The sequence below is a fragment of the Hyposmocoma kahamanoa genome, unplaced genomic scaffold (assembly GCF_003589595.1).
Source record: "Hyposmocoma kahamanoa isolate Upper Pololo Valley unplaced genomic scaffold, ASM358959v1 88, whole genome shotgun sequence".
Lineage (NCBI taxonomy): Eukaryota > Metazoa > Arthropoda > Insecta > Lepidoptera > Cosmopterigidae > Hyposmocoma > Hyposmocoma kahamanoa.
In genome coordinates, this window is record NW_020654466.1 from 6,417,391 (window position 1) to 6,439,829 (window position 22,439).

The 22,439-nt window shown below is 36.1% G+C and overlaps 1 protein-coding gene across 1 annotated transcript; it reads right to left on the reverse strand.

Annotated features, from left to right (window-relative positions):
• Positions 1-926: 926 nt before the first annotated feature.
• Positions 927-17,601, reverse strand: LOC113235889. The gene is made up of 6 exons (XM_026471811.1): positions 17,546-17,601; positions 14,935-15,393; positions 14,440-14,548; positions 4,827-4,883; positions 4,072-4,197; positions 927-1,640 (listed from the first exon to the last, which is right to left on the reverse strand). Exons 1-6 carry the CDS (start codon positions 17,574-17,576, stop codon positions 1,511-1,513), a joined length of 912 nt encoding a protein of 303 aa, XP_026327596.1. The 5' UTR covers positions 17,577-17,601; the 3' UTR covers positions 927-1,510.
• Positions 17,602-22,439: the final 4,838 nt, after the last annotated feature.

Sequence of the window (22,439 nt, forward strand, 5' to 3'; positions counted from 1 at the left end):
TATATTGAATTTCTTGGGATGCCACACATAAAGAAAACAACAATATTAGAAGAACACTTAATATTTTATTTTCAATATAATTTCTATAAGTAATAAAAAATAATGTTCGAAGAAGTACGTCATGCATTTGGATCATCAAAACTTGAATGGAATTTACCCAGGTACATTAAGTTAATCATATACAAAATGTATCTACTGGATACAATCAGGTGTTGGTTATGAAACCTCTCTCTCCTTAATAATAGTTTTAATATTAAATCACATCATCCAGAGCGATGAAGAGAGAGAGAACAACTGATAGGATCTCAAGCACATAGAGAATTTCATATCTGTCTGCTGAGTCGTTTCGTAGCTCGGTTGGGAGAGCGGTAGCCCCGGTTTGACGAAGTCGCTGATTTGAGTACAGTCGGATGGAAGGATTTTTTTAGTTTGTTCGATTTTTGTATAAATAATTGCAATAGAATCTTGTTATTATTTACTAAATTTAGAGCAGACCCAATCGGTTGAAATGTCTGAGATAACGAGTGGTATCTCTTTTGCCAATGTAGAGGAGACCTTTTCAATGCTATGACTTTTAAATGATGCACTTTGTTTATTCTTATTTTTAAGTTGTTTGATTTTATCCTTATACATAGCGTTTGATTTTAATAAACAAGTTGTTATGGAAGTAAATAAAGTGTTTTTATCTATTTAAACCCCATGAGTTGTTAAAATTTTTCTTCTCCGCTCTGGTGGATGATAGGCCTAAAAGTCGACCACAATCTTAAGAAAAAGTAAATCAAATATACTCTTTCATCCTCTATAAAAGTGTCTGAGATTATTAAATTTACGTCATAATTTTCTGGTCAACTTTTAAGATTAAATGTCGATTATTTTGCAAACATTCACAATTTTCCATTTTCTAAATTGGTATATGTTTACAAAGCAATATTATTATAAGTACATAGTTTACACATTTTTAATGGAATTTACATTATTTAGTTATATATCTGAAAGTTTAATAGCTGAACCGAATACGAGAACAATTTTCATAACGTTTTAGTATGCTACCAATTAACTATCTAAATGTACGAAGTTTTGGTTGTACAACAGGGTTAGTTCGTGTTCTAATCACGATTAATTAATAGTCTGTATTAGTACGACCTTACAAAATTTGCAAGAACATTGTTTTATATTTCCAAAAGGTATAAATCCGTGTGTTGGAACTGAAGAGCGTAAACAATTTTGCATTCCACCTTCCTGACGCCAAATTTTCGAGAATTCTATTAAACACTGACAAAACAGACTTAATTAAAGTGAGTATTATGTATTATGTTACTGGATTAACAAAAACCCAGGGGAAATATTGCTATTCTGTATGCGTAAGTCGCTCTGGCGCATCTCACGCCCTATCCCATTGCTCTTCATTTGTTTTTCTCAGGTTGTGTGAAGTGTCATTATAATTTATTTGTTTATTTATAAGTATTTGAAGTTGTAATCTTCTTGATTCGTTGAGGCAAGGGGAGGTATTTTAGCGGCGTGCGTGAGAGAAAGGGAAGCTGTCGAGAGACCGTTTCGAGCCAATGGGGAAGTGGGACAGGTCTATCTCGTCCATGGGGTACTCCGGCCGGTACAATCTTTTCTTGTCGAAGTTCGACCTGCTAAAGAAAAGAAATATCACATTTATGAATTACTTGAGAAGCCTGCTGTCTAAATTTTAAATGTGAATGTTATCATATAAATAATTGGAAATAAAAGGTAAAGATTTTACAAACATACATATCGTCTGTTTAAAGGTAAAACCACGTAAGTGTCATTTTCCATAAAATATGTACCCGTTGTAAGAAAATCACCATCTCTCTGCAGATAAAACTCTTATTCAGTTTATAGCTTTTTGCTATTGAGTTTCACCTGCAGAAAAATAGTGATTTTCTTACCATAGCTACATAAATTAAAGACTTTCGGAAAATGTCACTTTTGTGGTTTTACCTTTAAACAAATTTTAAAAATTTAAACAAATTTTATAATTTAAAAAAAATATTATTTAACATAGATATTTATATTATCTTTCGTCTTTTTTTACTCTCGAAATTATTATTTGTTTAATTTATACAACATGAAATAGCTGGTTATCGTATCCGTAGCGTCCTCTAGGTCAGCGTAAACATTGCCAACAATATATGTTTAGTAAAAAAAAATTTCCTAAACTTATATGGAATAGAGAGAATAAAAAATGCTTTATTGTTGTTTGGGAAATTCTTCCATGTACGTTCTCAAAATATACAAACAATTTTCAATAAAATACAATTAATTTCGTATATATATAATTTCGTTTTATTTATTTCCTGGCAGTCGTATTGTAGTATTGTATTCGACTAGTCGTAATTAAAGATTGTAATGAGATTTCCTACTCTCCATTTTAACAACGCCGTCTTTGATGTTTAATTAATAAATAATTGAATAAATCGTCAAAGAAACACTTTAAATCCTAATGACTGAAAGCACTTTATGAATTATCATGCCAGAATAAAACAGTCATTTTACAAATTATACAATAATTGAATCGCGTACTTTTGTGATCGGAAACCAATAATTTCTATTTTTTTCGTTCGTTTATCGTATTAGTATATTAAATACTATACAAAATATAGATAGATAGTACACACACAAGAATAAAAACAGTACATAGACAGCTTTAAACTAATGTGGGCAAAGGCGACCTTATCGTTAAGAGCGATCGCTTCCAGACATTTTTTTATCGACTTGAGAACAACATTAATTATCGAAGTCTATGCACATCACTATTATTGCTCCGACGCAGCGGCGGGTGGCGACACGGCGGTGAAACACGAAGCACAGGTCGGGGGTGGGGGCGCGAGCGCATACGCGAAATTGCTCAGTGCGCGCGCGATCTTGATCTAACGAAGACACGTAAATTATTTGTACTTCCGCTCACCCGATCGCCGCAAAATGGATATTTATTCTAACATCAAATTGACTGAGATGGTGCGACTTTACGCAATAAGTGGTGATAGTGTGAGGCAAGCTATTGAAATGTTCCCAAATCGGAGTTTACGCGGAGGAGGTGAACAGTGTCGAAGTGTTGCGTGACAGAATTATCTCAGCATTTTATACTGTGAGACAAAATGTGCTTGTGTTGTACAATTTAAAACAAAATTCACTATGCCGTGCTAGACTATGCATTGTGGAAAACGGTAGACATTTTGAACACTTGCTCCGTACCACGTAAGTGTAAATAAACTGTAAATAACTGAAAAATCAATCATTGTAAATAATTTGATTTTACATTTTTAACTACGCCAAAAACCTCAATTCTTATAAAATGATAACTAGTTACTAAATCATAAACTTATCTTTTTTAGTATGTAAAACATTTCGATGATAGTTCAAGTAAAAAATAATTAACATAAGCTAAAACGTAATTGTGAAATCATTGTTATTGTTGCTATCTCACTCGGCCCTCGCTTGGTAGTATTCTCATTGCACTCGAAATCAAACGTAAAGGGAAACAACGGTTTATTCCTATGTACACTTCAAAACATATTTTTGTTGATTTATGTTTTGTTCTATCCCATATCCTAATTTTATTTAAGTCTATGTTAAGTTGTAACATGATTTACTATGAGATGTATGAATATGTCTCACTTTCAAATATACAGCCTGTATAATACCTAAGTAATCGGATGTTCGATGTATTTTAAAGATCGGGAGAGTAAAATACAGATTTTACATCGGACCGGCAAGGATCGGGGCGTTTTCACATTAAATTTAAGATAATAATAATGGCATGGTGTCTGTGGTTTGGTACAGGAAATGTGTAAGTAATACGAACTTAGGCACTTCTTGTACTACGTCACAAAAATATGACATTTTGTCGCAAATTTAGAAGGTGTACCTCGTACGGTTACCAATTGTAATAACACACTGTATAGAGCTGCCAAAACATTTACATTCATGTTCATATTATTATCGTTATTGTGTCGGATCGTATAGTCTTAATGTGAAAATCCGATCTCGGATTCCGATATGACATTAGGCATTTAGTATCAAAGAAATGCCCTAAGGCCTTACGAGTACGGTGGCGTGTCAAGGTAGTTTCCGTACAAGCGGTAGAAGCGCTTAACGGCGTAGGGGAACGGCATCGACGTCTGGTCAATCTCATCGAAGTTCCTCTTCACAAACGGGTCCAGCTCCGACCTGAGGATTGTAAATAGGCTTACTGAGAGCTACTTCCGCTGAAATGTCTGGTCCATTTTTTTAGTCTCGTTATTTTATTTTATTTTAGTCTTTCGCCGTGCACCTTTCACCAATTTCAATCCACTTTGATTATTTTCTTCTCAAAACACTTAACTGATTTTATTTGACCTACCTAATCCTTCATTGCACTATAATGATAAAATTAGTTAACGCCATTGAGATCTGGTGCCAAATAGACGGGAATAGAAAGCTTAAAGTGCAAAGATCTGAGGGGTACTGCCACTGCGCCCGTTACCCTGAGACATAAGTTGACAAGAATCATGTGCCTGTAATTTCACCAGCACCCTTACCCTTCAAAACCGGAACACAATAATGCTGACATTACTGCTTGGCGGCAGAAATAGGTAAGATGGCAGTACTTCCCTGGTCGAACTCTTTCACAAGGTGGTCTATTGCTACTAAAAGATATGTAGAGGAGTTTATAGCTCATCAAAAAGTTTTTTAAATTTAAAACTCAGGCGAGTATTGGCAAAAGAGCAACGCATTTAATCTGATGTTTAGAAATAAACCAAGCTAAACTATCTTGATAATTTTTAAGAACTTTTCAATAATATTCGTCATATACTTACCGATCAATTTCGTCGAAATTACGTTTATGCAGTTCTTCGTAGTTGGCTCCATATGGGCTGCATGATGGACATTTTTACATACAATTTAATATAACCAACAACATAGGCATGTTTTGTAAGAGTATTATTAGAGAGAGAATAGAGTCACGCGGAGTATTGCGTAATTAAATAAGAAGCTTGGTCGACATATATTTTATTGTAAAAATAAGAAAGAGAAGGTGCTAGAAGGAAGTGAAAGAACATTAAGTAAGCAGTAGTAAGAAGAAAAGACCAGTAGCGCGATATTAAATGGTACAAAACGTGTCACATTGACAGCGTTTTATATTTGGTTTTTGGTTTTTGTGACATAAAGTTGAAACGTTGGCCTGTCAAAGGTAAATACGTTCCCTCAACGATACGTATGTAGTACAAACGTTAAGATATTAGCGCGTTTGCAAATGTACACAACGTGTCACTTTGACAGTGTTTTATATTTGGTTTAGCTTTGATATTTACGTTGGTATTTAGCGCGATTGGCCCCCTGGTACAAATACTGATGAGTAGTTAGACTACATGAAACCATTGAAAATTACATGATTTTCATTTTTCAAAGCAGGTGACCAGGAACCAGAGAAAAGGGTGATAAAAATGTGGGATGACGATGAAAGAGGTTGCAACGTCACATTCTCAGTACAGAGTACTAAAACACCAACCTCAAAGGTTTCTTTTTTTTTATATATAATATTAAGTCACGGGACGAACAAGTCGTGCGCCTGATGGTAAGCTACACGCTTATACATAACCCTTCAAAACCGGAACGCAGTAATGCTCATTTTACTGCTTGGCGGCGGAAATGGGCAAGGTGGTAGTACTTCCCTGGACGAACTCTTTCACACGGAGCTCTACTGCTACTAAAGTTTGTGGAATTACATGTATTTGCCAAGTGTTATTGAAATCGGTTACCGGAAATCGCGCTAAACTGGATTCATCCCCTAGTTTTCCACCCTTAGACTTACTATAGTGCAGACTTATTATAGTGCAGGTTCTTCTACCAAACTTAAAGATGTTATGGAATTTTGATTAATTATGGAAAAACATTGTACACTCCCGGACATATAAATCGAGCCATCTTGCATTTTTATTTTTCAAGTGTTAGAGTAAAAAAAAATTAGTAACATTCCAGAAGGAGTTCTTCCCGGTTTCGCAAATTCAAATATACAACAAAACCTTTTGAAAATGACGTTTAGTACACCAGTTTCAAACTTGAATTAGTTATTGATCAATGAAACATTATTTAATCCAAGGACATTTAGTACTGATAATGCAAAGTGGCTCGAATTATGTGTCCGGGAGTATATTTCAAATTTAATTTTTTTGCTACTATCACAAATTTCACGTACAGTTAAACACAAAAACCTTTTTGTTGCTACAGTACCATTGGACAGTACATACATGCAAACAACTACAAATACACTTGCGGACATTTCATGCCCTTTTCCCATCAGGGTAGGTAGAGACCACAGCCTTCCACTAGATAAGATCCTGACACACATCTTTCACTTCATCAACACACATGTATACTCGCTCGTTGGGCAACCTACACAAGTTTGTGTTTAGTACAAAAAGATAATTCATACCCTTGGTTATACCAACTTTATTATTAAAGCCACATGTGACCATAGCTAACTCTATAGATAACTCTCCTATTTACGCATAAAAATGTTATTGACTAATTTTGTTCGTAGAATCTTAAGCGAGAGCGACATAGAGCGCGTGACTTCTATACGAGAATAGCATCGCTCTTTGTGTCGCTCTCGCTCACATCGCGCCTTATCGTGCTAACCCTACTGAAAAGTTGTAATTTTGCAGGTGTGAACTTATTGTTAGAATTTGTTGTTGTTGAAATGTTACCACGTTAGGTTGCATTTACAATTGTTATTGCCATATATCAGTGTAATATTCTTATGGTCATTAGATTTGTCTTTTGCACAAAAGACACCACCAGCCCCAAATAATCTGGCAGTAATTTCATCTCTATCCAACGCCGTTAAACTTGTATTGTAGTTTTAAAGTATGGCAACACTTCGAGACCATAGACGTCGCAACACGTCGAGGTAAATTAAATATATTCGTGAGTACGAATAAGTTCCGATTTAAAAAAATCATAAAATTTGAGTATAAATCAATGTAAGACAACACTATATCTTTTTCCTAACATTTACTTGGAATGCACGCCATCCTGATCCAATTTCATTTCCTATTACAATTTCACACCCTAAACCGCACCAGTTATGAAATACAAAAGTTTTCGTTATCGAAGACACCACAGCAGTTATAGAAAACAAAAATTCACATATTTGTTCTTTTAAATGCAACTATACGAGTAGAATCAATAATTAATTACGATAATGACTAATTGTCAGTGGATCGTAAACTTTCATGAATGTATTACAATATATTGACGTCGTGGAATGCAGACTACTTGTGGAACTTGAAATTGACCTTGAAGCATATAGGTGAATAAAATTGTTTATTTATTATATATAACTTAAGCTATAAAATGATACTCGTATAAACCTTCATAACACATTTTTACAAGTGTAAGTGGTATAAAATTTGTTGGCATATAGATATAATGTATGATATTCAAAGTAACATTCAAATAACATCACAGGATTAGCTAGTAAAACATAGGCTATTTGGACAAAAATACAGCATCTGCAGCGCTAGCAGGACCGGATTCGATTTGCGCAAAAAGCGACATACAAGCGCGATTGCTAATGTCGTGCTTAGGTATATGTCGCTTCAATCGCAAGTCGCGTCTTGTCGTGCTAATGTTGCTAGACTGCTAAAAGCCAGTCGAAAGAACGCTTGTTACTTCACTGGGTTCAATTCCAAGCGGTCTGCTGCCGACAATGCTGACTTTTCTGTCACTTGCTTTAACGATGATGGAAAACATCGTGTTGATAACTGCATGTCGAAAAAAGTTCACGTAAGCCTGCCAAATATATAACCTACATTGGGCCAATGTAATGGATTACGGCTTAAAACCCTACCTCAGTACGAGTACTGTCGTGCTCAGTGGGACTGTGCTCATCGCCTATCAAATTTGCTTCGAAATTAGATTTAAAGCATAAGACGAGTAGTCCAACTTCCATCGGTTTGGCACGGCAATGCCTACGCTCAAAACGCATAGGGTTATCACATTATTTTAGTTCTTAATACAAAGGTCTTAGTACAAGGTCTAAACATTGAATAAATTTGGCCATTCATTACGATGAATATCCAAATTTATTGAATGCTGACATTACTGCTTGGCGGCACAAATAGGTAAGGTGGCAGTACTTCCCTGGATGAACTCTTTCACAAGGAGCTCTACTGCTACTACATATATTTGTACCACTATCGCGGTTTGGTATCTCCATTATAGGAGTATGATTATGAAATAGAAATAAAATGCTGAACAATTCTGAATAAACACAATAATAAACACGTTTACTATTGGATGTCATTTTTAAACTCCGAACGAACCCTTTAATTCTGTAATGAACGTAGCGTGCGCTGTGTAGCGCGAGTGCCTCGCGAGACTATGCGAGTATGTACATCCGTACACAGCCTACGGCGGTTCTGCATACATTCTCGAACAAGCCGCGCCGTTACGTTTGTACGGAGTTACTCGTCTATTAAACTATGCTTTAAGGTTAACGTAAAAACACCTCCGCCTAGTTGCTGAATGTAATGGAAGTATAATCAATAATCAAACCATCATTACCGTTTCTGGCTCCTAAATAAAAATACCACCTATAACCATAGATATAGAAAAATTCTATATCTATGCCCATAACGGAAGCGTGGAATATAAGTATTAAAGGCACACTAAAAAAAGGTTCGCTGAAACAATGCTAAGAAACCAAAAATTTGAAGCCATTATTTTTAACCTATTTCAAAAAAGTTCTCAATTGAACTATAGATTTTGTTTTGTCTATGTTACGCGCTTACTCGGCGTTTGTGAACCAATTTTGATGATTATTTTTTTTGTTGGAAATTGTTGGTCCCATTCCCATCCCAATTTAAAAAAATATTCCATCTCTAAGGGTAGCAAATTAGAGGATGAAACCGGTTTCGCACACTTTCCCATAACCGGTTTCAATAAATATCGAGTTCTTAGGTTTTCGCGATTGTTACACAAAGTAAATGAAACTATTTTCCCCATTTAAATCGCGTATATTTGTTTTTTTTTCAAAGAAATCAACGTTTCGGCTGATCAGTCAAACGTGACCACGGGACATGGGTGATTTAAATCCGGTTTCTATAAAACTTGGCAAATAAATATAATTCCATCGAGATTATAACCAGAAATGGAGATGAAATGTTATTTAATTTGTTTGAAAACTATTCTGCCAAATCATTACTGTGACAACTGCACTCCGATTGGCGTGTCGGTAATTATTTCACTTCAAATCGACCAGTTTAAAATGAACTTTGCTATAATGGACGAAAATTGCAAAATTATATATTTAATATTTAATTACCGATAAAATATGATTCCGTTTGTTTTGTAATTAGATGTTTTGCTGTTTTTCCCATACCACCTAATGGAACAGCCGCCATTGTTAGAGATATTATCTTTATTACAATAAATACAGAATATTTTGGGAATATACGGAGATGTACACACAGGTCAGTTGATGGCGCTGACTATTTCAGTTTTCTGATTTGTGATTTCAGCGCAGACGAGGGTTGATATTGAAAATTGATATAAGGCCCATTTACCTGATGAGTTGCCAGGGATGGATGGCCCTTATTTCGTCTCCATTTCTGGTTATATACTCGATGTGTAATTCCAATAAAAAATCCGATATGCCAACTTTTGGAGTTGGTTTTGATAATAAAAAAGTTATAATTATTTCAAATTAAATGTTTTGATTATATCTGGCCAGTGGTTCTTAAGAACATTATCATAATTTAGTCTTTTTTTAGCGTCCTCTAAATATATCCATGCGTGTATCTTCGTATAGTTTTCTAGGTCATAGCTATTATTCTATTAGACAAGCAATTGAATACATTATATCCAGCTGAATAAGCTCGAATTGACCTCAGCTGTAGCAAAACCGTTACAGTTTACTCAAAATTTAATTTATATATCTCCTTGGCTGAGATGCAATTCAGCTTACGTACACAAACCATCTTTAATACAAAGATTTTACGTTCAAGTTTATTTGTTTTTACATATTCCTATTGTAACAATCGTAGAATACACATTGTTTTATGTCAATAGCGGTACAAGTCTTTTTATCTTGGTAAATAATACCAAGTTCCAAGATGTAAATGTGTGAAGAAGTAAAATACATATACGCACTACATATATCCATATTTAAAGGGTTGCCAGGTCTTAAAACCGAATAGCCGGTCAGACAAACCAGCTTAACTGGAAACCCCACATTTTAAGGATTTTGTGTCGTTGTTTTAATAGGTAAGACAAATTAAAAAAAACGTAAAACTAGGCCTTTTCTATAATTTTTTTTTATTATCAGACTTATTTATTATTAATCTTCCATTATTGCGTCAAGACGCCTCACTCGTCGGAACGGCAATATGACTGGTCATATAAAAAGCTTAACAAAAGCCGGGCAAGCCGGACACCCTTTTATTTTGGCCGGACGCTCATCCAAAAAGCCTAACTACGTCCGGTTTTATCCGGAACCTTGGCAACGCTACATACATACATTACTAATACACCAGACGACCAAATCCATTACCTGGTCTCGAACTAAGGAATTCCCAGTACCTAGAGCTCTCAGACCAGAACCTATTCAAAAAAGTTCATTCTTAAAACTGGTCCTACAGGGAATCGAACTCGGGACCTCCCAATCCAGCGCCCAATGTACAGGTCGTTTTGGCCCTAAGAGGTAGTCGCATATAACAGCACAAATGTACACATTCCATCGCCTTAGAGAAGTACGGCTACACATTTTTTTTTATTGCTAAAGCAATACTTGTCTAAATATTTGTTTTATTAAAGTAGTATAGCATCAAAGAGAAGTATAATTTAACTAATTTTAATGTTAAGTTCAAACAATTCTTCCTCTTCCTCTAAATAGTTATTTGTTATGGAAGGCTGCAAAGTCATTGTTTGACGCGAGTGCTTGAACATGAGCAAGCGAAGGAAGCTAAGTTTAAAATATACCAACGGATTTATATTACGTAAATAAGTAATGTACGACAAATCGCGTAGTTAAACGTGTCATTATCTTTTTTTTTTTTGTCGAAAGAAAAAGTTAGGTGCACCACAGTCCATCGTCAAGTTCGAATTTTGAAAACGTTTTCCACGCTAGCGTGCTAAAAATTTTTCGAATGAGAAAGAAATCCTTTCCGAGCTAGTGAGGTGACAAATATATTTAATTCACATAGGCGGTATTCATTCTAAGGCAACGAAACTAAGATGCTTGTTCTGAATATTTTTTATTTGTTTTACTTTATTAGGGAAGCTTCCAGCAACTTTTACAAAATGGATTTAAATACCAATGAGCATCTGAACGCCAATTAAAAGGTTCCAATGAATAATATGTTGTAACATATACCAATTTCGCTTGATATTCTAAATTACTTTAATCGCAGTGAAATAGAGGCAGATATTTATCAAGCTCTTAGTTAATTGACTGTACCTTTTTTGTAGTAGATACACGTTCAAGCTCTTACTTAATGATATTGGATAATTACATTATCCAGACTTGAATTTTGTATGAGCCATGTCTGTTACAGACAAGTGGGTACTTTACAAGACATGGTAAGTAGTTAAGCAATTTTATTTAGTTATAACGAAATAAAACGCACACACACTCAACATAGCCAGGGAAACCCTGGGTCGCGGGTGCCATGGACACACACAAAGACAACCACCAAATTACACCCAAACTCACGAGAGAAATAAATGTAGGCCATACAATTATTTATCCTGGCCCGGAAAACGAACCTGGGACCTCTGCGTGGCAGTCCGGCATGGTAACCGTTCGGCCACAGAGAGAGCAGTTAAGTTTAGTTTAGTTAGTCGTTTAAGTGATTCCTTTACAAAAGAACACGTACTTTATTATTTTTAACTCTATTTTATTATTATTATTTTTACACGATGTTTGACCACCATGATATACAACTATTTTACACTTAGAAAAAATCCTTCTAGCCGGCTGGATCCGACCTACAGTCTTCCAGCAAACCGCGCCAGACTCTACGTCAACTAAGCCACGGAACGTATTAGCGGACTTTACGAATTTTTCTAAATTAGCGGACTTTACGACTTTTTCTATGTGCTTGTTGCAGATTTTTGTTTTTGGTTTTTATCGACTTTTTTGTCGTAGCGCCATCTCTGAGAAATCTATTTCTTCACTCAGCCAGGTATCTTTACGGCTACCAGCAGCTGACTAGAGATGACGCTTTAACAATTGTAATTTTGAATGTCACGATGTTTGACCACCACGGTATTCAATCATTTTTGTGAAATTACTCCTCAAGTTTATTATAATTATTAATGTAAAGATCGAACACGTAGAAAAAATTGCTGCGATCCTCTCTATTTTATTATTTTACTCTCTTTAGAGTCGTGCTATTAATAAACTCGATGAGTTTATGAATTGGACGCGGTGAGATTCAACTTGGGTCAATGAATAATCTGCCCACTGCCGGTTCAGCCTATCGCCGTTGTGGATTATTTACCTTTGATCCCATATCCTCAATATAAAGATCCGAGACTGTTTCGGAATTTAAATACCAAATTTAATTTTAAATTTACCATGAACTTTTCAATGAAGGAAAAATGTGTTTGGCGATTATTCCATGTGTAGAGTTAATCTGAATAATTAGACAACATTACATACGTTGCTCCGATCCCAATAGCACCACTAAGGCACCTGTGTTATGGAAATCGGAAACAATTTTTTTTATTTTTTTTTTTCTAGAGATTCGATCGGGGCTAAAATTATGAATGTACGACAACGCATTTTAATAATTTCGAATGAGTCCGTTTTGACAGTTTAGAACGGGCCCATCTTTTCGTTGCCGTGCTTCGAGAGTAGGACCCCTGGACCTCGATTCAGAACTCTTCGATATTTCGATCCAATCGTTCGATTGGATATCGTTCTCGAATCGAAGGGCCCTTTCCGAGCTGTTCAGAACATACGAGTTAAACGTTCGATTCGGATTCGGATACGATATCGTTATCCAACAACGTTTACGGAGATAGTCGGTGAAATAGATTATAAGAAAAATGAAAATCCTTTTATATACATTTTTAAGACTTTAAACGCCTAAAACATAACAATGCATTAGCCTTGCATTAAAATAAATTAATAAAATTAAACAAAATCCAGACTTTATTTAAAATAATAAGAGATTTCCATATTACGTTCTTGCTTTGTAAACAATAGGACGTTCGGTAATTTTCATTCGATAACTGTGTTCTGAATAACGTTTGTAGCCTTTGCCGGTCGAGAAGTTCGAGTAACCGGACGGGTATGACGTCACTTCGGTTCGGTTTCGAATACGACAGTTTGACGTTCGATTCGGGTGTTCTGAATAAAAATGAAAAGAAATCGGTGGACAACTGAGATATCGTAAGGTTCTGAATCGACCCCCTAATTAGAGTTCTAGACACACACTCGAATACGCGCCACCACACGCGTCGACCCGAGGCCGTCTGAGGCTCTACGCCCATTCCCGTTTTTAACTGCCTCTGTGGCCAAACGGTTACCATGCCGGACTGCCACGCAGCGGTCCCAGGTTCGATTCCCGGGCCGGGAGAAATATTTGTATGGCCTACATTTATTTATCTCCTGAGTTTGGGTGTAATTTGTGGTGTCTATGTGTGTGTCCATGGCACCCGTGACACAGGATTTCCCTATGCTATGTTGAGTGTGTGCGTTATTACTACCTAAGGTCCGGAAGTACAGAGATAGTCGTTAAGGCATGACATCATGGACTCTTTAATTCGTAATTTATATATTTTTATAATTATTAATACAAAGATCAGATACGCAAGCACATAGAAAAATTCGTGAGGTCCGTTGGTTCGTTCCGTGGCTTAGTTGGTATAGCGTCTGCCACGGTATGCAAGAAGACGTCAGTTCGAATCCGACCGGATTGAAGGAATTTTTTCTGAGTGTTCGATCTTTGTACTAATAATTATAACAAACTAGTGGAGTAATTTCACAAAAAATAATTGAGTATCAATTCAATAAAAATTTAATTATATATTTTTATTTATATAAATAATAATTAGCCTAAATATAGTCCCACCGCTGGACAAAGGCCTCCTCTCATAAAGATAGGGTTGCTGGCTGTAGTTGCCACGCGTCAATCATTAAATTGCTTTGCAGTTGTGTGCAGGTTTAGTCACGATGTTTTCTTTAAAGCTCATCATCATCATCTTGGCAAATTTCAAACTCAATTTCGTACATAAATTCGAAAACTCAGAGGTGCAAGACCGAACTCTAACACACGTGTGCTTGAAAAGCGTACGTCATATCTACCATGGCTATCTTTTCTTAAATAAGAAATCAAATAAAGCACACCCGAACAGATAGGCAATTCCAAAATAATATCACTAACGAGACAGATCAATTAGATATATAAGAAATCTTACCTGGCGTACTCGAGTCGTCTAGAAAATAGAAACGGCAGGCCGCGGTGGACATCACGAGCCTCTCTTTGATGCCCACCGCCCAAAGCGTCCAGTTTGCTCGTTTTGTGACCTACATATACATACAACCTACGCTTAAACATGACATCTTAACTTCAAACGTTTTAAGATGTATACAATTACATTCCTTAAAGATCCTTACCTTTATACAATAATTATCCGGAAGTAATAAAACATTAACTAAAAACAGCTGTGTTGAAATTAATTGTTTGTATGTAAAGGGGCTGCAAAATGAAAAGTCAATATTCAATTCTGCAATGATGTATTTGAAAATCTAAATTACCACTGACACAAACTTAATGATCAAAAATGCTACAAAGACATAGATTTAACTAAATATCACAATATTCACGTTGTACGAAATTCGATTAAAATTTTATATTATGGAAAATGTGATGACAATTTTTTGGTTTCGAAATGTTAATTTTTAGATAAGGTTTCCTCCTCCAATGGAGTCAAGGTTACGAACCAAGTTCCCTCCCCCTAAAGAATCCAAGGTCCTTTTAATAAGGTGAGGTCCACCAAGTTGATCGAGGTTCTTCTTGACCAGGTTTCCGCCTCCAATGGAATCAAGGTTCCGTGCCATGTTGGTTCTGCCATAGTCCATGCTACGCACAAGGTTTCCACCACCAAGGGAGTCCACAAATCTTGAGTATCTAGCACCATCTACATCTCTTCCTACTAAATTTCCTCCAATACCGTGGGTGTTTCGTCCAGCGAGTGATGACCCTCCAAGGCCGCCTAGATTTCTACCAACGAGATTTCCACCGATTCCATTTAAGTTCCGTCCAGGTAACGAAGTACCACCTAGACCCATGTTCCTTTCTCCGAAACGGTTGTCGTATTGGTATAGGAATCGCAGGTAATCTTCCAACTCCTGATTTTGATTGTAATAGTCTGCAACAAAGATGTCTCATTATAATGCTTGATGACTGTTAAGAGCTTATCATATTTTGAAATACAAAAATGTTCACTACAATTGATTCTTATAGCAATTTTCTCAAGTGGCAGTAATTTGGTTTGTTTCGCATAGAACATTTTCGTTTTCATTAATTGTAAATTAAGTGGACAATACTCACCATTATTTTAGTTATTAACACAGTGCAGGTGTGCGTGTCGTTGTGCTATGGTACTTTTGGACAGTGAGATTTTCCAAACACCACAGGGTTTGTGCGATTTAATTGTGAAACAGGAACTATTGTGCACATGTGAAAGGCGCGCTGTAGAAAAAATATATTACGGAATATGGACAGAGTACGACGTAACCTTTGGTACTTTTCGCCATTTCAAGAAATCAACCTGCATGAGAAATGCTCATATACTAAACTTAACATTAAACTATAGGATTTAGGCTAAAGCGATTCGATCTGTCATCCCGTTCAAAACATTTTAAGGGCCTATAGTGAATCGTGCTGATATAAGCAAGAGCGTCTTCGCATAAAAACAAAGCCGCAAAACATTCTCACGATAATAACATGGAAATGAGCACAAAATGTTATGGTTGTATAATGTGCTCATCTTAATAAAATATGTCGTACCGCGTATGGCGAATCTGCTACAACAATTTTGTAAAATTAATTTACACCGTACGAATAAAACATTTGAGTATATGTCCATGTAATTATTATATTGTGCCGTCTGATGTGAAAACACCTTAATTACGACTGTACTGCGTCCAAGTCCCATTTTCGTAAGGTTTTAATACGTGTTTCAGGACACTTAAAAGAGTGCAAAGGGTCTATTTTACAAAGTACACATTAAAATTCAAGGAATGTTAAAACACGAGTGATAACTAACGAAGTACCTAAAGTGTAACGTGAATGTGAAGGGATCTACGTAACAACGTAGGTGTCGCTAATTGAGTTACACCATATAATATAAAATAGTGAGTGGGGGACCACACCGGGGACTGTGACAAGTGCTAAAGGTTGTGAATTTGTTAACGTGTTTAAGGTACCTCTACCATGAGTATACGATGACAGTTAATGACAGCATAGTATAAGACAAGTATGATAACTCTATAAACACGCCCGCCGCGCGCCGTGTACAGATGCACACATTCGCATATAATAATGAAAGGTGCATGTGATGACCTGCACGGCTAGCACGACAGGGCGAGACTTGAGTGAGAGCGACATAGAAACGCGATATATTTTTATTCTCTTTGCAAGAATAGCAATACGTCGCGCGTTATGTCGCTCCGCGCTAATCGCCTCCTGTCATGCTAGCCCCACAGCGCTATGGATCGCGAGATTATGCGAATGTGCGATCGTATACGGCGCGCTCCGTGCATGCACACATACAAGACGCGCTTCCATGTTTGTATGGAGTTACCATACTTGTCCAGCAACCGTTTAAAATTTGTGTTTTCCAAAAATTACAATTTAAGGCTTATTCATTGCTAGAGTGGCTTGTATCTTAGACAAACACGGAACGTCGTGGGGTGAACGAAAAGAGTCTCCCCGCACGTCGTACCATTCCTTTCCTAGACGTACAGTCTAGCGCACCCTAGGCAACAGTCGGCGAGAACCTTACGCCAATTGATAAATCCTTTCGCCGCGATGGCATGAATTATATATAGTGTGTGCCACCGAGACCACGTAATCTCGCTACAGAGTACTAAAAAACCGACTACAAAATTCATTCATTCCCTAATTTGTCACTGAGTTATAATAAAGGAATATTTTCTTCAAATTGTTGTATTACTGCTTAAGGTACCCTCGTTCCAGCAAAAAACAATCAGCGAAATCGGTTCACAATTTGTCAATAAGAGTTATCGCGTAACATACATAAAATAAACACATAGTTGAATTAAGAACCTCCTCTTTTCTAAGACTACTTCAGGTCATTGTGGCCAAGCGTGATTTTTGTTTAAATTGTATACAAAATGTTACTTCTTCTAGTGATCGGCAGTGCAATTTGCCATAGAAAATTATCAAATATTTTACGCTGTCGCTAGCGGCAACTGTTCGTGTTAACTCACAGTAGAGATACATTATAATATATTTAAAAAAAAGTGCTGTTTTTATTGTCTTGATGAATATCTTACCGTTGGGATCGTAGCGATCGCCTGGTGCCATATTAGCGTCTTGTTCCTGTGAAAGAGAAATTAAATGAACTAAAATCCTTTTGAGAATCATAGTATTTCGAGTAGGTGTACTTCTCCACATAAACTGAAACTAAGAACCGCGATACTGTTTCTTTTATTTTAAAGGAACAAAGAAAGAAAATTTTGTTAAAATAAAGTAGTGTATTTTCTTTATACAGTGATAAAAATATTAGAAAAGGCAAGCGAAAACGTCATCGCTTGATGCAATTTATTAAGGCATTTTCAAAGAAAGAATAAAAAACCAACATCTATAAAAGTCAATGGCACTTAGATGTTTTTTAACAAAAGAACTATATCGAATTGTGACAAAAACCTTCGCTCGTTTTTAGTTTTCTATAGGATACTCTACTTTCATTACTTTTGAGATAAAACGAAATCTAGGTACCAACAATAATATATAAACCACATATAAACCTTTGAGAAAAGAAATTTAAGATCCAAAATATACACACAATTTAGGGTATTTTTGCAAAAATTGATTAACTTTACATTGGCTTTAGAAGCGGTGACAGACCCCGCAGTGAGAGTGACTTAAAACAAAATATTGAGGTCATAAGCAAATATTTAAGAAATCTCATAAAAAATTGAACTTTTGAAACTGAAATTTTGTGAAATCACACATTTAACGTGTATTTGTACGTAGATATAAACCACACTAGCGTGTACTACTTTCTCCGGCTGCGTGTATGTGAATTAATCATGTAATTCTGATTTATGAAATAAACTAAAATTCAAAATTTTTATCATACTGAAGGAAGAAAATAAAAGTGAACAATTTAAAGGTTTCGAAGAAGAGACTAACTCTTAAATTTGGTTTAAGAGTTAGCCTCTTCTTCGAAACCTTTCATTAAAAATAATTAGTCAAATAATCAATAAAAAAAATCAAGGTAGCTTGCAATAGGTAATAGACAAAATTCTATGTTAATCGTCAGCCAAAGTACACGTAACAAACTCACAGTATATATATGTATATATGTCGTAGGTACTTCCTACGTTTACAATACGATAGATTACGATACGTTATATTTAGATAAGGAGGATTTTTTCTTTGTATTTGTTTGATCTTTGTATTAATAATAACAACAAGCTAACAAAAAATATATCAATATCATGGTAATATAAAGCGTGAAACATACAGAGAGCGGATGCACGTCAGACGTGTGTCAGGTCTAAAGTGCAGCGGGTCTACTTCCGTTTATATGAACAACAACACACCTAGCGCGGGCGCGTGCGTCATTCCCGAACCGTACCCGCTCTCTGTGTGTTCCGCGCTTTAAACATCGCGATCCTCAATAAAACAAATATTACAATTAATAAAGCGACATCTCTTGTCAGCCACTGATAGCTGTAAAGTTACCCGATTAAGTGAAGGAAAAACTTTCATATATTTCTTACACACGGCAAAAAGCCCTAAGATCTGCAACAAGTATTTTGAGAAATTCGAATGGTCTGCTGACGCGTTTCGTAGCTCAGTTGGGAGAACGGTATCCCCGGTTTGACATACAGTCGCTGGTTCGAGTCAAGCTGGATCAAAGGAGTTTTTCTTTGTGTTTGCTCGAAATTTGTTACAATAATAATAAACTACATTTTCATAAAGTACTGTGACGCTAGTGTAAGAATTTAATGTCATATTCTCTAGTATATCGTACGAGTATAAGATTTTGGTATAAGATTTTTCAAGCCGTGTTAGCCTAATGGTTTGACGTACCGCCTGTCAAGCATAGGCCGTGGGTTCGAGTACCTGTTCGTACCTCTAAGTTTCTCACAATTTATTTAATTTGAAATTTACTAAGAGCTTTTCGGTGAAGGAAGTGATGACTATGATAAGATTTTATTACCATAGTGTTGAAAGAATAAGATTGTCTTTATACAAAACTGGGTCAATCTGTCCAAGCAGACAACTGTTGAATAGATCATTGACTTATTTTGCCTGAGACAGATCTTATTCACGATTACGAAATCTTCACCAATTATAAATTTGATTAGAGGCTTACATTGTTATTATATTTTCGCCTTTCCATTTCTCGAATGAGCTTTTGTAATCAGTTCCGCAAACTAATTAACTATTCAGATTATGTTAACTAAACTTAGAAAGTAGTTGATATCTACGAAGAGACCTTGTTATGAAATTTAAATAACAAATTTCCCGTGCATAAGGTCTAAAATTTGAAATTTACTTTGAACGTTTTGGTGAAACTAAATATCGTAAAGAAAACTTACACAATCTGTAAAGCAATCCATAACAGTTGCAGTACCACATATTGCTTTAAAACACAAAAATCAGTTTTTTATTTTAAAATAAAAAAAAACTTTAGGTGCCAATATCTCGAAAGTTACCAAAATGCAATTAGTTATGACAAGGAGAACAGACAGGGTCTGGGTGTTGAACATCACTATACATATGAATTTATTTTTTGGAGTTGGACCGGTGGTAACAGAGACTATTTAAATTTGTTTTAAGCTCAATGGAAACATTGTTATCTATAACATTTGTCGAAAATAAAAAGTTCATGTTCTAGTTGGTTGGCGATATAAACGTGAATATTAAGACTGACAATTCGGATTGGGCTGTTATAACACAAAAATGTTGATTTCCTTAAGTGTGAAATTCTGTGGATTGTGGTATAATTTCTAGTGATGATTATTACATAACCGTTTCTCCGTTAGATCAACACCCACCAGCTATTTGTTTTGCCACGGAACGCAAGAATGAAAACAAATTTATAAATTGACGTATGTTTACCTCTGTAAACATACGTCCGATTCCTCTGGATCAATAAAGTTACGTTATACGGACATTTATATTTATAATTTACATCAATTAAATTAATATTCGCATCCTATGTACTGCATTTCGGTTTTGAAGGGTAAGCGAAAGTATTTGCGCGCCCGTCACACGGTGACCGCCCAGTGGCCATGCTTTCACGTACATTAATGGCGAATCTGAATTCTATGTTATAGGCAACAACATTGAAATTTCTCGGAATAATACAACTGCGCCGCGCGGAAGCCGCCAGCCGCCGCGTAGGCCAAAGACAAGCCAGCCTTCGTGTCGAATAAATGCGCCCTAAATGGTGAATTTACAGGCACGTGAGGCTTTTCAATTCATGTCTTTGGGTGACGAGCGCGGTGGTAGTGCCTTTCCGATCTTTGCGATTTAATTGCTTATCACCAGGTGCATGATATCTTCGTTCCGTCATTTGTTATAATAAAAACAAAGCCTCACGTTATCATGTGACATAAGTGCTTTTATCACATGAAAGTTATAAAAATACGAAATACATGAAACAAATCTTGTATAGGTATGTGAAATTGTATAATTCTCCTACTTCGGAATATTAAACCTCTCTCCTGAAAAGTTGTCATTTCGCAGATGTGGCTTTATTATACCAAGAGTGCGAATACATTGCAATGAACAATAATTTCTACACAATGAAACTCCAATTTCCGACAGTGTACGTGGGGCGAACTATAAGTTTCCGGAATGAATAAAAAAAACTATGTATAGTCAGAAATGAATTTATTGTTTCTCAAAATATTCTCCGTTAGCAGTAATGCACTTTTTCATACGAATGAACCAATTTTGAGAACATTTATGCCACTCTTCTGTGACAATTTTCGACAGCCTCTTCAGGTGATGAAAATCGTTGACCGCGTAACTGGTTCTTAATTTTTGGAAATAAATAAATGTCACAAGGTGCCAGGTCGAGACTGTACGCGAGATGGCTCATAAGGTCAACGTTGTTCACCTTCAAAAATTCATTTGTCTGGCCCTGTGAGAACTGGCATTATCGTGGTGCAAGATGATACGGCGTTTACAGTTATTTTTACGGAGTTTGTCAATAACTTCCGGCAAAAAAATTATCGTGTATCAATCACTATTCACGGAATAACGATTCTGCAAAGCAACAGTAGCCGACACGTGTCCAGTTTTATTAAAAAAAGAAGCAATCATCCGCTTAGAGGCACTTTGCACGCGCGCCACTTTGGTTGGTTTCGGCTCAACTCGAAAGACCCATACGCTTAATTGCTGCTTTGTTTTGGGATCGTAACTATAAATCCATGTTTCGTCACCTGCTACTATGTCCCACACCAAATTTGACGCCCCTTCGTTGAATCTGGTAAACATGGCATTGCACCAAGTGACGCGATGCGTTTTTTGTGCCTCAGTTAAATTGTTGGGATCCACCGAAAGCACAGCTTTCTCACACCCAAATGTTTGTGTAGTATTTGACTCATGTCTATGCCTAAAGATGCCCGAATCTCATGGTATGTCACATGCCTGTCTGTTTTAATCATAGGGCGCACAGCATCGATGTTTTTGTTGTTCACAGCAGTGGATGGGCGACCATCACGAAACTCGGCACTGAGATTATTGAATTCTGAGGTTTGAATTCTGCAAACCTGCTATAAATAGTCGTCAAAAGCAGTTTGAAGCTGAGCGAAGCTCAAGTCATAGAAGATCATACTACGAAAATGTTCACGAGTTAAATCCATGGTGATGTAGACAACCAATTTCTAAAATGACGCCACAATGTAAAAACAAGTGACAGTCAGATGAAACGAACTGTATTCTACAGCCAAAGAGTTCCATTTTCAAATGTTGTAATTACTTTTTAAATATTGTTTATGTAAGTGGCCAGTTCAGAAACTTATAGTGCGCCCTATATACTCAGTAAATGTAGCAATATAACTCAGATTTCAATAAATTATATTAATCTTTGCTATCGCCGCATATGATAACAAGGTTAAATCTACTACACAGTCGAGTAGGGTAAAGTGGCAAACGTGAGTAATAATAAAATTTTCACTAAGATACACTCACATAATATAC

Bases quoted from the DNA above. Each gene is read 5' to 3' on its own strand.
- LOC113235889 (XM_026471811.1), bottom strand. From the start codon at position 17,576: ATGGCACCAGGCGATCGCTACGATCCCAACG. The intron at 4,884-14,439 runs GTAAGATTTCTT...TCCATCATGCAG, and splicing joins AGACGACTCGAGTACGCCAG to CCCATATGGAGCCAACTACG. The intron at 1,641-4,071 runs GTAAGGCCTTAG...TCTTTTCTTTAG, and splicing joins CTTGACACGCCACCGTACTC to CAGGTCGAACTTCGACAAGA.